This window comes from Andrena cerasifolii, chromosome 10 (genome assembly GCF_050908995.1).
Source record: "Andrena cerasifolii isolate SP2316 chromosome 10, iyAndCera1_principal, whole genome shotgun sequence".
NCBI classification, from domain to species: domain Eukaryota; kingdom Metazoa; phylum Arthropoda; class Insecta; order Hymenoptera; family Andrenidae; genus Andrena; species Andrena cerasifolii.
In genome coordinates this window covers 11,548,290-11,562,820 of record NC_135127.1, presented here as the reverse complement: position 1 = coordinate 11,562,820, position 14,531 = coordinate 11,548,290, and the positions used below count along the sequence as shown (strand labels likewise).

General features: G+C 41.4%; 2 protein-coding genes across 3 annotated transcripts; both read right to left on the bottom strand.

Annotated features, from left to right (window-relative positions):
* Positions 1-2,578: 2,578 nt before the first annotated feature.
* On the bottom strand, positions 2,579-9,773 carry LOC143373828 (alpha-tocopherol transfer protein-like). Of its 2 annotated transcripts, none has more exons than XM_076821422.1 (7): positions 9,757-9,773; positions 5,582-5,726; positions 4,996-5,155; positions 4,721-4,901; positions 3,446-3,631; positions 3,259-3,364; positions 2,579-3,052 (listed from the first exon to the last, which is right to left on the bottom strand). In XM_076821422.1, the coding sequence occupies exons 2-7, from the start codon at positions 5,718-5,720 to the stop codon at positions 2,892-2,894; spliced, it is 933 nt and encodes a 310-aa protein (XP_076677537.1). In that variant the 5' UTR covers positions 5,721-5,726; positions 9,757-9,773; the 3' UTR covers positions 2,579-2,891. The 2 variants fall into 2 exon arrangements, with proteins under 2 accessions (XP_076677537.1, XP_076677535.1); XM_076821420.1 differs by having other exon boundaries at positions 9,621-9,761.
* A 2,742-nt stretch (positions 9,774-12,515) lies between these two features.
* On the bottom strand, positions 12,516-14,295 carry LOC143373851 (uncharacterized). Its single transcript, XM_076821458.1, has 4 exons — positions 14,170-14,295; positions 13,835-14,110; positions 12,677-13,103; positions 12,516-12,644 (listed from the first exon to the last, which is right to left on the bottom strand). The coding sequence occupies exons 1-3, from the start codon at positions 14,247-14,249 to the stop codon at positions 12,824-12,826; spliced, it is 636 nt and encodes a 211-aa protein (XP_076677573.1). The 5' UTR covers positions 14,250-14,295; the 3' UTR covers positions 12,516-12,644; positions 12,677-12,823.
* Positions 14,296-14,531: the final 236 nt, after the last annotated feature.

The following is a 14,531-nucleotide window of genomic DNA, read 5'->3' as shown; positions in this document are numbered from 1 at the left end:
GGGTTTAGTTTGTTTTCATACAGAATTAGAGTTTTTATTCGCTTCAATTTAGGTTCAGGCCGAAACTACACATTTTGTGAGCATGCAGTTATCACTGCAAAGCAAAAGAAACTTTTTGAAAAAGTCTCTTTAACAATTCATCTGCAGCGTCATCTGTAATGCATATTTTTTACTAAGAAAACATGCTTTTTCAAAGCTTACGATGTTAGTAAACATTGATAATAATTAATTGAAAAATAAATACTTCATTTTCAACAGAAACGACTGCCTAGTGCTCTTAAGCGACTGGAACTGTGTTTGGAGGAAAATTTCATCGCGAAGACTGGACGTTTGGAATGCTTGAAATGTTTGACGAGCAAAGATGCCCGTTGCAAAACGATCGTTACGCAATCCCTTCAAACAGTGGTGTTTAATCATTCAATTAATTGGCTGTTCAGGTTCGTTAAGAACGCGCACGCCCGTGTAATTGGCATAATGCTTGTGTAACGCAAGGCCCTGTCTCGCTGCCATTTAATTCTCCCGCTCAGAAACACGCAACGGCCATTATTTGTTTATACGCGTCGGTGGACCTCGGAATAACTGCTCGACGAGTGCGAGCAGCTCTAGCGAAGTGCATATTACACTCAGCCGCCACTGAAACATGCAGTGGATTTTGAAATACAGCTTCTCGGTCTGTGCTCGATAAAATCATGGATTTATAAGGTGGAAGCCAAACGAATTTCTTATATTTACTGTCTTGCAAAATTGTGATCCAGTGGCGCACTCAGGATTTAATCTTGAAGGGAGATTAAATGAACGGATGAAAATACTTGTAATGCAAATTCCACAAAATTCATAGGGTGATTACAAAAATTTATTTAAGAATAAAATCCAGTTTTCTTTTTACAAAGCTCTTGAATTACTTCAGTCGTGGTCACATTTATCTTCTTTCTGCTTTTTCTTTGGGGGGTGCCTGGGCTCCTTGGCACCCCTTCTGCGTGCGCCACTGCTGTGATCCACGTATTATTTATCCACTGCAAACTAAAGAGTACTTCGCCTGGATAATAATAATAATTACACTAAAAAAACGCTCCTTATACACTACTGAAAATATTTATTTATTAACTAGTAGGTACTCAAAATTCTCATAGCAATATGATTGATAACATGACTCGTATTCAGCTTATTTTAGTCAAGAGAGTAACCTACACATTTCTGCATTAAATAAATTTTACAATAATATTTTCCTAGTACCGATAATAAGAGATATAAGCGACAACTTGTTTATCCGAGTGCTGCAATAAATGTTTCCTTGGTACGATAATTGACGACGGTTATTTTTCTCGCCGCGACGAAACGTGAACGACGGACGCGCCTTTTAGAATTGAGTCGCGATTATGCCTCGAGCAAAGAACCGCGAGATTGCATTCGTCGCGACCAGTCGAAAGGGATTCCTGGCAATCCTGCTGTCCCGAACCACGATTAGCTTATCAAGTCTGTTAAACGGGCACGAAAGAAGGCAGACGTTGAAGAGAACGAGGCGGTGTTTAAGTGTCTGGAGGTGGACGTATGGTGCCATTACTAAGCGGGTAGTTCAGAACGCGCAGCAGCCTGACAAAAGACTGCATCTCGGTTTAAATCGTTGGACCGAACCGCTTGATGAATAAGTACGATCTAATTTACAGCTTCAGTTCATGATCAAAGGCAGGGCCAGAAGTAATTGACATACTTCCTTTTTGGGGGGACTTTACGGCTTTCTTTGGAGGTCTTGTTAGAGATCTCTGCAGTTTCTTCTATAGTTCACGATCTTCTTGAATGCACAGTTCGTAATTAGCTCTGTGGTTAGTTAAGGGGAGCATCTGGTCTCAAAATGCCAAAGAATCGAGTTTTTTTATTCCATTCTTTGAATTTTGAATCTTTCAAGAATACGTGTTTAAAAGGAATTCTTGAAATTTTAAAAATTCCTGAAGTTATAGGCATTTCAGTAGCGGCAAATTCGTAGATAAAGCCTGGTTACTCGGTGCTCGCGTAAAACTTTAAACGCGTTTTTCTGGACACATTGTCCTTAAAATCGGCGGGATAAATATCTCGATAAGTTATTAACGAATTCGATTGAAACTTTTTTTATTTTGAAGAATGTACTTCTATGCAGTTCGTGGTTTGCTTCGAAATTGTAGTTCCTGCTGTGCTGATTTTATCGACACCTTATTCCTTCGCGTTTCTTTTAAATTACTTATATTCAGACTCGATCCAACATCTGCAAAGTGTGCCAGTCGGTTCTTGTACGACTGCTCTCCGATTAATGCCACAGGGTTTTTGTTGCGAGTCGTATTGGATCCCCTGCTGTGCAGCAAGGAACTGCATTGCTAGATTCTGCTTGGCAGTCTATCTGGTGGGCTTCTTTCCAATATATTTGCAACAATGCTACATACGTGCCACACCTGTATTTTGGCACGAACCATGCGCGAAGTCCTCTATACGGTCTGGATTCTAATCAGAATCTTGTATGCGTTGCTATTTAGTAGAGGGAGCTCGAGTACGTATAAAAAATGAAGGGGAATTATTATTCCAACACGGGCTCCGTGTCAAACACGCGTGGTCAAATTATTGGCGTACAAAAATGCTGTATTATAAACATTACACGATCGCACATCCTGAATTCAAGTTGCAGTATAAAAAATATTTAATACAAAATAGCTCTGCCGTTCCTTAAACATTAATGCCATGGTTAAATTAATCAATTAATCAATTCCACTTCCCATTCATCGGAACCTGCTCCAAGACTCAGATGTGTTCTGTGGCGCTATCTTCTGGCGAGCGTTGTGAAATCCCACCAGTGATAACTTATCACAGGGTCCTCGCGGATCGTTCAATAAAACCGTAATCGTTTCGTACAGGACACTCGGCCTCGTCTAATCGATATTTAGTTTCCTAAAGGAGCCCTGCAGGCCTTCCAGTTCCATTAAAACCCTCGACTTACATTCAGGCAGTCGAGCACATTCGTTGGATCGACTAAGCTTCTCCTCTCGCAGGAACCAGTCCCTGTTCCTCTCGATTTTCTTCCTCCACGCGTCTGAAAGCAGTTTTCCTGAATGAAAAATGTGTCTGAAAAATGTTTAGCTGTTTAGAGACAGCATGCATTATTGCTGTGGGGTGTTGAAGGCTGAGCGAGAGCTCTGGACGTCTGACTAAATAGTTATCGCAGCCTGTATCGATTAGCACGAGGCGTCCGAATGCTAAAAACCGCCATACATAGCAGAGGCTTTCAGTTTCACGAACCATTGAGCTCGTCGAAGGTGCCAGCTCTGCCTCCCCACTCGTTCGGCAATATATCCTTGCTCATGTAGGGGTGCAGCTCCTCCCCGCCGCCGGTGTGGACGCGGAACTTGAATAAGAAGGAACGCGAAGTATAAGGAACAGAAGGACCATTCACCGGGCACAATCACGTTCATCGATTTCCACCCACCTTCTGGACGAGCTTGGCTTTCAGAAGGGGGTAGAATATGTTGAGGATGCTCTCGATGACTGCAGGCGCGTGGAGGAAGTGCACCCTGTGAAGACGCAGCGGCATGCTGTCCTGCACAGCCAGCATCGATTTCCTCAGGATGCTCTGCGTTGGGCTGCACTTCGTGAAGTGTACCCCGCTGAAACCCTGAATCATTCCAATCATTTCTCCAAACATCAGCGAAATCTAGGATGAACAGGGGCCAGCTTTGCTTCAGCTATAATTCTACAGGCCGTCGGAGACCAATTTAAGTTTAGAAAGCTTGGAAATTAGAGAATTAAGGGGTTACATACACCCAGAATGGTCGACAAAAATCCATTTTCCCAATAAATAATTCGCAGAAGCTACGATATCAAAGGATGCTCAATTCTACACGAGGAATCGATGATTTTCTGTGAGTTCAAAGGAAACTGTCTCATTTAGCCTGTAGCTTAAACTTTAAACGCTGTTTTTTCGAAACTATGTTTTTCAAATCGGTGCCAATATTTCAAAAACCACTGAACCGATTTGAATGAAACTTGGCACGATTATTCCTAACATCAATATCTAGTCTTTGACACAACGATTTTTTTTTTGAAGCCACAGTTTCTTTTTAATCATTAAAAAACTGATGAAATTTCTCTGAGAAGAGCAGAAGTGAACATTCCTGAGAGAAATTTCACTTTCTTTTTAACCATTCTAGGTGTATGTAACCCCTTCAGAACTTAGAGTTTAACCCTTAACTGGTATACTGTTTTTGGCAAACGTGGCTGGTATACTGGGGTCGTGGCAGACCCCAAATAAAAAAGGACACAGAAATTTGTAAAGTCGACCCCAGATCAACCTGTATGAATATTTTGTTCTTAGGTAATGTATAAAATAATAGAAACCTAGAAAGTAAAACTGTTATTATAAAATTAATTAGAAAAACAGTTTACAAGCTTAGACAACCAAAAATTTTGCAGCGAACTTGCCTGGGGTCATGAGCGACCCCAAGATACCAGTTAAGGGTTAAGATAGGATCGTGGGAATGGGAATAACATAGTACGATAAAATATAGAGATAGAAACGTATAAGTAGATCTACAAAGGCACAAAGTACCTAGGTATAAGTATAGGTATTTTACAAGCCGTTGAAATATAGACAGAGTATATAAAGTAGGAAATAATCCGAAGCCACGAGGCAAGGATTGTGTAAAATAAATGGAATAAATATATTCCAATTTAGTGAAGGAATAACGCAGCATCGTCTGCTCACCTGAAGATCGATGACCATAATGTTCGACAAGCAATGTTCTTCCATGAGGCGCGTATCCATGACCATGAGTATCCGCCTGGAGATCGCCTGGATCGAGAATTTCTCTATCGAAGTGTCCCGTAGCCCCAGAATGGTCACGCGATGTCCCTCCTCCGTCAACGACGGCAGAACGAAGTAGTGTCTGTTAACGAATCGAAAAGCAATCGACGTCAAAATCTGCTCAGAATCAGCTGTCCCTAATTGACAGTGGCTAGGAAGCCAGGGAAGTTGATTACATCGCTTCGCAGCACTCTCGGAGCTCCCTCGAAAGCGGATCGCGCACAGAGAAGAATTCTGGCATCGCGGTGCGCACGCTGAAGTATCGCTCCAAAATTAATTTGCATCTCTCCAGGCTGTTCTTGCAGCCGAACAGGAATCTCTCGAGCCTTGCGTCGTCTGAAACGTTGGCAGATTTTGAACATTCTTAACTTCTTTCTTTACACACCGCTAATTAACTTCCCCTGGCGAAGTTCACTTTGACTCGCAATGTCACTTCGTTTGCACACGTTGCGGAATAATTTTTACATTTGATTTCGTTATAATATTCTTAGCTTTCTGAAAAAGTCACGAAACTCATTCAAAGAAGGATATTTCAGAATTTTATTCAGTATCGAAATCGAAAGCAAAAGCTAAAGTTACGAAGAACATAAGACAACTATTTATCTGTATTTTAATATCGCAATCTATTTTTTTTTTCTGAATTTCCACAGTGGAACAAGCTTCAGCGAATTAGTGAGAAATTCTCTCCCATATTCTCGCTGAGAACATGGTGAAAACACTATGCAAAATCGACGGCAGTGTGGACATTATTATTAATCTAACCCATGTGATTAGGCAGATGAGGCTGCTTCGACAGCCATTCGCGTATCGCTGCGACGTCGCGTTTTCTCGCCTCCGGGTCGGGTGGAACTTCCTCGTCGATGTGTCTTTGTTGCTTGACAGTCGGTGGTAACAGCGTCATCGTGAACTGTAAAAGCAAATTTTGTATTCAGCGTCAACCCTAGCTGGACGAACTTTGGAGCCCAGCAGAATTATCGTTTGCACTCTTCGATACAATATTCTGCGGAGGATTCTGAAGAGCGACGTGCAAAAGTGAGAAAAAATACGGTGACTCGCATTAATATTCGGACACTTTTTAAAATCGCATAACTTTTTTAGAATTGGTCCAAACGACTTGAGTTTTTTTGAGAAGCTAGAAGGATTAGTTTGCTAACTGACGCGGTTCGACGTTTTGAAAAAAAATGTATTTCGTTGGAATAGCGAAAAGAATAGTAAAGGTCGATTTTTAAACTTTTTTCGGAGCTGTAATGAAAATTTAAAAAAATCCGTTTGTAGATTGCAGTAAGTTGTATACGTGTCTAAAATTTCATAAAAATCGGTTAACGTTGCTCCGAGCTACAAACGTTTAAAGATCGCAGAATAAGGTCGAGAATAAATAATTAATCGTTTTTAATTTGCATTACAAGCTCACAAAAAAAAAGTTTAAAAATCGACTTTTACTATTCTTTTCGCTATTCCAACCAAATACATTTTTTCTCAAAACGACCAAATACGTCATTTAGCAAACTAATCCTTCTAGCTTCTCAAAAAAAAACTCAAGTCGTTTGGACCAATTCTAAAAAAGTTATGCGATTTTAAAAAGTGTCCGAATATTAATTCGAGCCACTGTATTATCACCGTCTGTCGCTGCAGCCATTATTATTATTCAGACAATTACGATCCCTGGAGTCCTCGTGACGAGCTGCGAAAGTTGCAGCCACTTCTTGGAATACTATCGGCTCCAGCGAGGCCATGTTTGAACGAAAGAGTCAACCATCGCAGAAACAACATGCTCAATGTTGATCATAGTTACGCGTCGTCTTTAACAGACTTACATATTTGCGAACGAAGTGCAACGCTCGCCAGGGATCCCTCGGATTCCACGGTGAAGTGGATTGAAATTCTAGCGCCTTGCCTTTTCAAGATGTTCTTCTTCCGATGTTCCTCAAGATTCTGTCCACACGGATTGACGATACTCGCGACGCATTAGCACTCGAAACGGTTCTTCGAGTGCTAATACGTGGCTGAGCAATCGCCACACCGTGATCCGTCAACAATCACTGTTTGACGAGCTTTTAATCGCGGTATACATATATCGATAACGCGAAGTGTACACGAGCAAACAACGGGGACTGAATGTCTCCTCGACTCTTTCCTAGAGATAACCTCGAACCCTAAGTGTCAATTAGCATGATAGTGCCGCGGGCTCAAGGCGCTTTATGTCACCTTAAGTAATACTCGATTAAGGGGTCATGCTCAGTCAGGAGGCCGAAAAAAGGGTGGTCTTTGGAAATTTTTTACTCAAAGGCTATAACACATTTCTCAAAAAATCTTTTTTCCTTTTAAGGATTGCATCTAGTAGCGTGCATCGTATTTTTTTTATTTAAAAATATTTGTCAGTAACTGAGTTATTGTCTATCACACGAATGTTCTCTAAAATAAAAGGCTTCTGCGGTGACCACTGCTGCTCGAAAGTCGATCATCTAAAATAAAAAATTCAAAAGAATTTACTTATTATATTATATTGTCTAGTATTTGAACGAAGGTTTTTTCGAAATATTGATTTGGGAAAAAATGGCTGATGTTTAAAGTAAAAGTTTCAATTTTTATCATAAATCCTGCCTGATTTTCGTCAATTAAAAGAAAACTAAGCATCGGATAAAGAAATCCTTCGTTCAAATACTGGATAATATAATATAATAAGTAAATTCTTTTGAATTTTTTATTTTCGATGATCGACTTTCGAGCAGCAGTGGCCACCGCAGAAGCCTTTATTTTTAAAGAACCTTCGAGTGATAGACAATAACTCAGTTATTGATAAATATTTTTAAATAAAAAAAATACGATGCACGGTACTAGATTCAATGCTTAAAAGGAAAAAAGATTTGTTGCGAAATGTGTTATAGCTTTTGAGTAAAAAATTTCCAAACACCACCCTTTTTTCGGCCTCCTGACTGAGCATGACCCCTTAACTAATATTTGGACTTTCGAAATGAAACTGTTAAAAGGTCCGAGGTTTGTAAGCACGAACGTCGACAGCGCTTTCAGAGGTTTCAATGGATTTCTGACTTCGGAGGCTTGGAAGATCTTGAAGACATTCCCAGGAATTCTCACCAATTCCAAAGATAATCCCCGCGGTCGAAATTGTCTTCGATGATCCAGTCGCTGGAGAACTTTCAAACTAGGGAATCGAACGTCCCTCGCTTATCAGCGGGACTGTACTCTTCAGGGTGCAGCAGGGTCTATCAGCGTCACGCGTGCAACTTCGTCTCCGTTCTTTCGAGCACTGTTTTGTAAACTATCGAACCTCGGCGACGGTGAAGCGACTGCTCGAATACGAGGAAGAGGACACCTCGGGGAAATAAATTGAACGCGTGACCAGAATTCGATGGGCATGGTGGGTTGCACCATTCTTGAATCTCGGCTGCACGCGTTCTCGTAAGTGGATCGAGGTTCGTCGGAGCGATTACAGAAGAGAGCTAAGCAGTTGCTCGTACAGTTGCGCGTAGCATGGTCATTGGAGATCGTTTGAATGTGCGTGGACGTTTCTACGTGAATGGAATCGATCGGGGCGACGTGGAAATCGAGCAGATTGCGATGCAGAAGAGAAAGTGTGGATGTAAACAATGGGGAGGAGATGAAAGGTGCATTGTTAAGCGACAAAGTCTATTTTTTTTTATAAATTACTAGCTTCACTACTCGAGTTCGCCTTAAATTCAGATTCTGATTTTATAAGATCAATTTGTTACTTATTTCTTTTTGTGAAAACAGTCACATTCGTCAGGATTAATTAGGCATAATGAGCTGGAACACATTTCGTCACCTCAGGGTTTACCGTTCGAAAGTCTTTAGGCGACGTACACAAAGGCACAAACACTTTCTGCTTTAATGTATTAAGGGGGGAGCCTGCTGTAGCGGATCGAAGAAATCGATTTTTTTTTTGCATAAATCAATAGTTGAACATCACGACAATATGTTCCCAAAGCCGCAAAACGAAATTCGAAAAATTAAAGCGGATATAGCCGGTTTTGCTACGGAGCGCCAGGCTACCACAAAACTTGAAATGTGTTTTTCTCGATACGACAGTTTTATACTTTGCGGGCAATGTAACTAAAAAAATATTCAACCAATCGACTTGGCCTTGTGCACGGATATTTGTGAACATTTTCTTCATAGTACTGAGTTATTAGTATAATGATATTGTTTAAATAAATAACTTTTTTTTAGACATTTAAGGCAAAATTTCGTTGGAAACAGTGAACTTTTTATTCAAGAGGCCGCCATTTGTTCATTTTGCATCTTTTAAGTTTCAAATTACTTCATTCTGTGCGTACACTCATAAACTAAAAGAAAATTGTTCGATTTTTGGTTTCAGATGAAACCAAAAGACGCTACGTTGCCCGCAGTGCAATAATTGCGTCGCCAACGGACTGGGCATAACTTTGTTATTTGCCGCTCTTTTTTAATAATTTTTTTTTGTTATATACCTTAACCTGTTAATACAATATCCTGAAAGTTTCAGAAAGATCTATCAAATACTTTCTTTAAAAAAAATTCCCGAAAAATGCCTCGATTTTCATTTAGTTACACCAGGCTCCCCCCTTAAGCTACGATGGGGGTTAACCGATGTCTGTGTCGCAAAGTTCATTTTATATTTCCTGACTCATCTAATCCGTCCTTTGAGCGTTATAATTTGACTTAATGAGCATTCGATAAGCCTACCACAATCGTCGAATTTATTTATGAAGGATTCTTCAGTGAAATAAGGCAGATGCAAAGAAAGAATTATTAATAATCCATGCACTTTGCTTGCGAAACTTACTTGAACTCCACTTGCGACGAATCACACTACTCTTTTTACTTTAACAGTCGAGAGTCACCAAACAAACTTTTCCTGTCCACTGAATGCTATAAGAGATCGAAGGAGCTAAAAGGATTCTTTCAAACTTTTTACTCACTTCGCCCAAATGCTCGACAGAGGTTCTAGGATCTAAAGGATAAATCTTTAGAAAGTTTCAGAAAATCTGCGTAGTCGAACGAGTGTGCAACGCACAGAGCACGTCTTCAAACCGCACCACGCGTACGTTTCCGCTTCTTCGTTCGCGCGATCGGCATTTTTATCTGCTCCAAGCAGATCCATTCCTCTCTTTTGGCCCAGGACACACAATGCCCCACCACCGAACACACCTAGGCACATTCGAATGACTTTGTAATTGAAATGCATCGAAAATACTGAATTCTCTTGTGGAATATATAGATCAATTTACGAATAATCTGGCATTTTGTATTCTATGGTGATCAAAGTCTCGAATTCACCTGTATTATGTCTTCGATATTTCCGTAATTTATAGTGGATGCATCCTTGAATTCCGAATGTAATATTTCTCATTACATTCAGTATCATTTTCGAATAAGAAGTAGAATTATTGTTTTAGACTCGCCTCATTAGCCAAGTTAGTGTATTAAATGTCCATATTAGATGGGTAAGTAATTAGGAATACATGCGTTCGGGAGAGCGTAAAATTTTTCCGCGAAACGTTGCAACGTGAAATTCAGTGTGCGTCTTGCGGAAATAGATTTTCCAACGACTTAAGGGGGTATACCCAGACCTAACCCTCGGAAAATGTATACATTTTGTGGATTTTTTTACAAGTCAACGGTTTGATGCAGATTTCCCGTTTTTTAACTATGTTTACATAGTATTATGAACTACTTATAAAAAAAGTTTCAGTTAAAAAACTATTGTTTTTCGGAAGTTACGGATACATGTCCGAAAGTCTCTCGATTTTAGACGGCTAAACGGTGGCCCTAAAAACTCGCGCTACGTTCAACCAATTTACTTCAAATTTTGCATGCAGAATCATAATAGGATTCCACATCGTCCAACGAAGGCGATTTTGAAAATTTTGAAAAATAAAGAAATGGTGAGAGATCAAAGGTAAAGTTAAATTTTTCTAAGAGAAAAATCCACCTTTTTCCTTTATAAATAATAAACGGGGAATCGAAATAAAAAAAGCCTTCGTTGGACGATGCGGAATCTTATTATGATTCTGCATGCAAAATTTGAAGTAAATTGGTTGAACGTAGCGCGAGTTTTTAGGGCCGCCGTTTAGCCGTCTAAAATCGAGAGACTTTCGGACATGTATCCGTAACTTCCGAAAAACAATAGTTTTTTAACTGAAACTTTTTTTATAAGTAGTTCATAATACTATGTAAACATAGTTAAAAAACGGGAAATCTGCATCAAACCGTTGACTTGTAAAAAAATCCACAAAATGTATACATTTTCCGAGGGTTCAAACGGGTATACCCCCTTAATGCAACTCGTTACGTCTGTTGTTGCGACGAAGTGTGGTGTACGACTTTTAGTACGGGAAGTGCAGCATATTTGGAATATTGTTGGTAATTTGGAATATCGAAGTATCTAATAAACTACTAACGTTATCTAATCTACGTCTCTATCCTCCTCGGAAATTGTATCTTCTGAATTGAAATGTCGTTTCAAATCTTCGTTCTCTATTTAGAGAATATTTCCAAATGATCTATCGTATAAAATGGAGTTACATGACCGTCGATTAATATGCTAATAAATTTAGCATGTGAGTAGAAATATGATTACACGTTGATAAGCTCCTTCGATTACATTTTCAAACACGCTCTGTCCATCCCTACCTCTACCGTCGCGAATGAAAACCGATGGGCCGATTGAAAAATGTCTTCGAACGCTTAGGATTTTCTCCAGACGCGTGCGAGCTCCGTCGCGTGCACGATTTTCGTAATAACGTCCATTAGTATTGCTACGTGACTTGGTTCCGACTTATCGACACTGGAGAATGAATCCAAAGTGTCTCGTGGGAACGTTCCTTCTGTCTTCTTAAAAGCTCGAAGAGCAGCTCTAGGAATTTAAATTTCGAAATCCTACGTTTGCTTCAATTAAATGTCCCTTTAGATATAATTGAGCATTGAATGTTCAAGTGTACTCTCGTGTGCAAAAACATTTTCATTTCTCTTTCTCGAATCAGGAAAAAAATTCTATCAGCTTGGTGATGAATTTTCCTCAAAGAAATAATATAATTCGAAGCACCTTCGACGAAGTCTGAGCTTCTGCAGAAAAATACACGTAGTTTTGCGTGGAATAGGCTAGCCTGTGCATTGCCAAAGAATAAAAGGCGAGGGAAGTGCGAAAACAACGCAGACATTGAACAACGCGGAGGACGTTTCACAGTCAGTTCAGTTTCTTTTTATCTTCCCCCCGAAAACCATCCTGAAGTGTTAGTCAATACACCTCGCACGAGATGACACTCTTGTCGACGGAAGTTTGCAACGCTTCGCCGACAGGACGCAACGCAGGAAATCCTGTCGCCTCTAAAACCCGTAGAATTACCCAGAAATGTAATCGAAACAAGGAACGAAATTAAAGGGCTCGGACTGCCTGCGAAATGTTGGACTGCCTCGCTCTATGCAACAGCGCTTGCATAACCTGCATTTGGTGCATTCTCTTCTCCAGTTGGTAAAACCATTCAGAAAGTTACGACTAACCTCGTCCGCTAATTTATCCATCGTCTTAAAGTTTCCCAAGACTCTTTGGTTGCCCCAGGGGAGTCGATTCCAGCGAGTGCTGCGAGTTGAAAAAGCCAGGGAAGAAACCCAAAATCTCACGGATTATCCAATGCCATCTGAGCTCCACCGACCCTTCGATACCTCGCACACCTAGAAATCTATCATTAGACGAAAGATTGCGCAGGAACTCCAAGCAACGAAGAGTACCTCAAGAACCATCTTTCAAAGAACGCGGGTTACACGAAGGAGAAAATTTCTACTACCATGAAGAACCGCATTTGTAAAGCTTGATAATACTTGACTAAATGCACGAGGAACTTCTGCGACTCTTTAAAATCGAAGATGCCAAAAGCCTAAAATAAGCAGCCTTCGATAATTGAATAAACCCCGTTGAAAATAAACGAAATATAAATCAAATGTTTTATAAAAAAGCCTGTCGTTTATTTCGTACAACATTCAATGAGATTAGCTCTCGGACGGTGTATACGCAATCAGGGATGGACGCTCGAGCTTGTCCTTAATCTCAGCGTCTAAATCAGCTTTCTTCTCTTCGGCGTGTTGCTTGGCCTGGCGGTCCTTGATGGCCATTCTCGTGGTCAGCAGGTCCGCGTCGTCGTCGAGAATCTGCACGATCTTCTGCACGGTCGAGTACTCCATCACCACCGCCGGCCTAACGTCATTGCCAGTCTGCGACGCCTCTGACATCCTCGTTCTCTCTTCGAGCTGCCACTCGCCCGCGATGTCCCTAAAACACGACCCACGAAGTGCCCCTCGTTGGAAAGAGAACTACCCCTAGTACAGTACCTATCCGAGATATAGTGACTTAGGTGTGAAGTCCCTCGGCGGGGTCTTACCCGACACCCTGCTGGGTACTGGTCGCTAAACGTGCCCCTCTACTACCTCTTACAGGACTGCATTTAGAGAAGACCAGGACAAAACCGGGGCCCTAACAGAAAATAAAACAGAAATTGAAGACACGGTTTATCATTATTAAAAGACATAGATTAAGCTTTGATTAATTATTATATTGATTCATAAATTCTCCACTTCTGTTCTAATGCAGTACATATGCCTTACCAAAATGTATTTGTATTTAATATGAGACAATTTTTAATAGCCAGTAGCAAAGCTTAATCTAGTAGCAAAGCTTAGTCTTTTAATAATGATAAATCGTATCTTCAATATCTGTTTTATTTTCTGTTAGGGCCTCGGGTTTGTCCTGGTCTTCTCTAATTACAGTCCTGCAAGAGGTAGTAGGGGGGCACGTTTAGCGACCAGTACCCAGCAGGGTGTCGGGTAAGACCCCGCCGAAGGACTTCACACCTAAGTCACTATATCTCGGATAGGCACTATAGCATTTCTGGTTGGCCCATGTTATCCCCAGGTTGGGAATTAGTTGGCCATCAAAATGCCAACAATAAATGCTACTAGGGACGTGCTTCTGGATCGGCCCTTAGATGATGCGAGCCCGTTTACATCGAGTTCTCGTGTTCCTCGCTGGGCGATTCAGTCTGCACTGGGTACTTGATGCTCGAGCTTCTCTTCTGCCTCCTCCTACTCTTGCTGTCGCGGTTCACCGTCGAGTTCGACTTGCTGCGATCGACCCCATTCCCGGGGTTATCCTGCTTCGAGCTGCAAGCCTTCTTCGGGTCCTTCGAGGCGTGGCTGCTCTTCAGCTTGGACAGGGCGTGCCTCGCGGCCTGCTGCCCGGGGTCCTTCTTGTAGCAGCACCGGTGGCTGCGATATTGCCACCTGTCGATCGTCGGTGGGTAGAGAAGGCGAGGATAGTCAGAGAAATCGCGGCGGTTTACCATAGCGCGCATGTCGTCGCGGTCGAGCTGAACATGAAGAAGCAATTCAACACTGTCAGCACTATCAACGGCTCCAGCATGGTGACGGGGCCGCACTAGGGGCCATCCGAATGACGATGATTCTGCTCGGCCTCCGTCAATTTCGAGACACGTCGCTCGAGCGAAATACACGCCGCTTCAATTGTAAAATATATGACGAGCGCCGGATCGACCGAGCACGTTCCCAACGACGAGGAAATAGACAAACGGTTTTCTACGTTCAAGACGCGACGTGGAATGATTCACCGCGAGGAGAACAAGGCGAATTTCTTAATGTCTTAATTTCTCCTCATTTAAGAGACAACTCGTCGTAATGAAGGTGT

Coding starts and splice junctions, on each gene's coding strand:
- LOC143373851 (XM_076821458.1), bottom strand. CDS start 14,249: ATGCTGGAGCCGTTGATAGTGCTGACAGTGTTGAATTGCTTCTTCATG. Junction 14,111..14,169: donor GCGACGACATGCGCGCTATG/GTAAACCGCCGC, acceptor GACGATCGACAG/GTGGCAATATCGCAGCCACC. Junction 13,104..13,834: donor GAGGAACACGAGAACTCGAT/GTAAACGGGCTC, acceptor GTCGTGTTTTAG/GGACATCGCGGGCGAGTGGC.
- LOC143373828 (XM_076821422.1), bottom strand. CDS start 5,720: ATGACGCTGTTACCACCGACTGTCAAGCAACAAAGACACATCGACGAG. Junction 4,902..4,995: donor CGAGAGTGCTGCGAAGCGAT/GTAATCAACTTC, acceptor ATTCGTTAACAG/ACACTACTTCGTTCTGCCGT. Junction 3,053..3,258: donor CACCTTCGACGAGCTCAATG/GTTCGTGAAACT, acceptor AACTGCTTTCAG/ACGCGTGGAGGAAGAAAATC.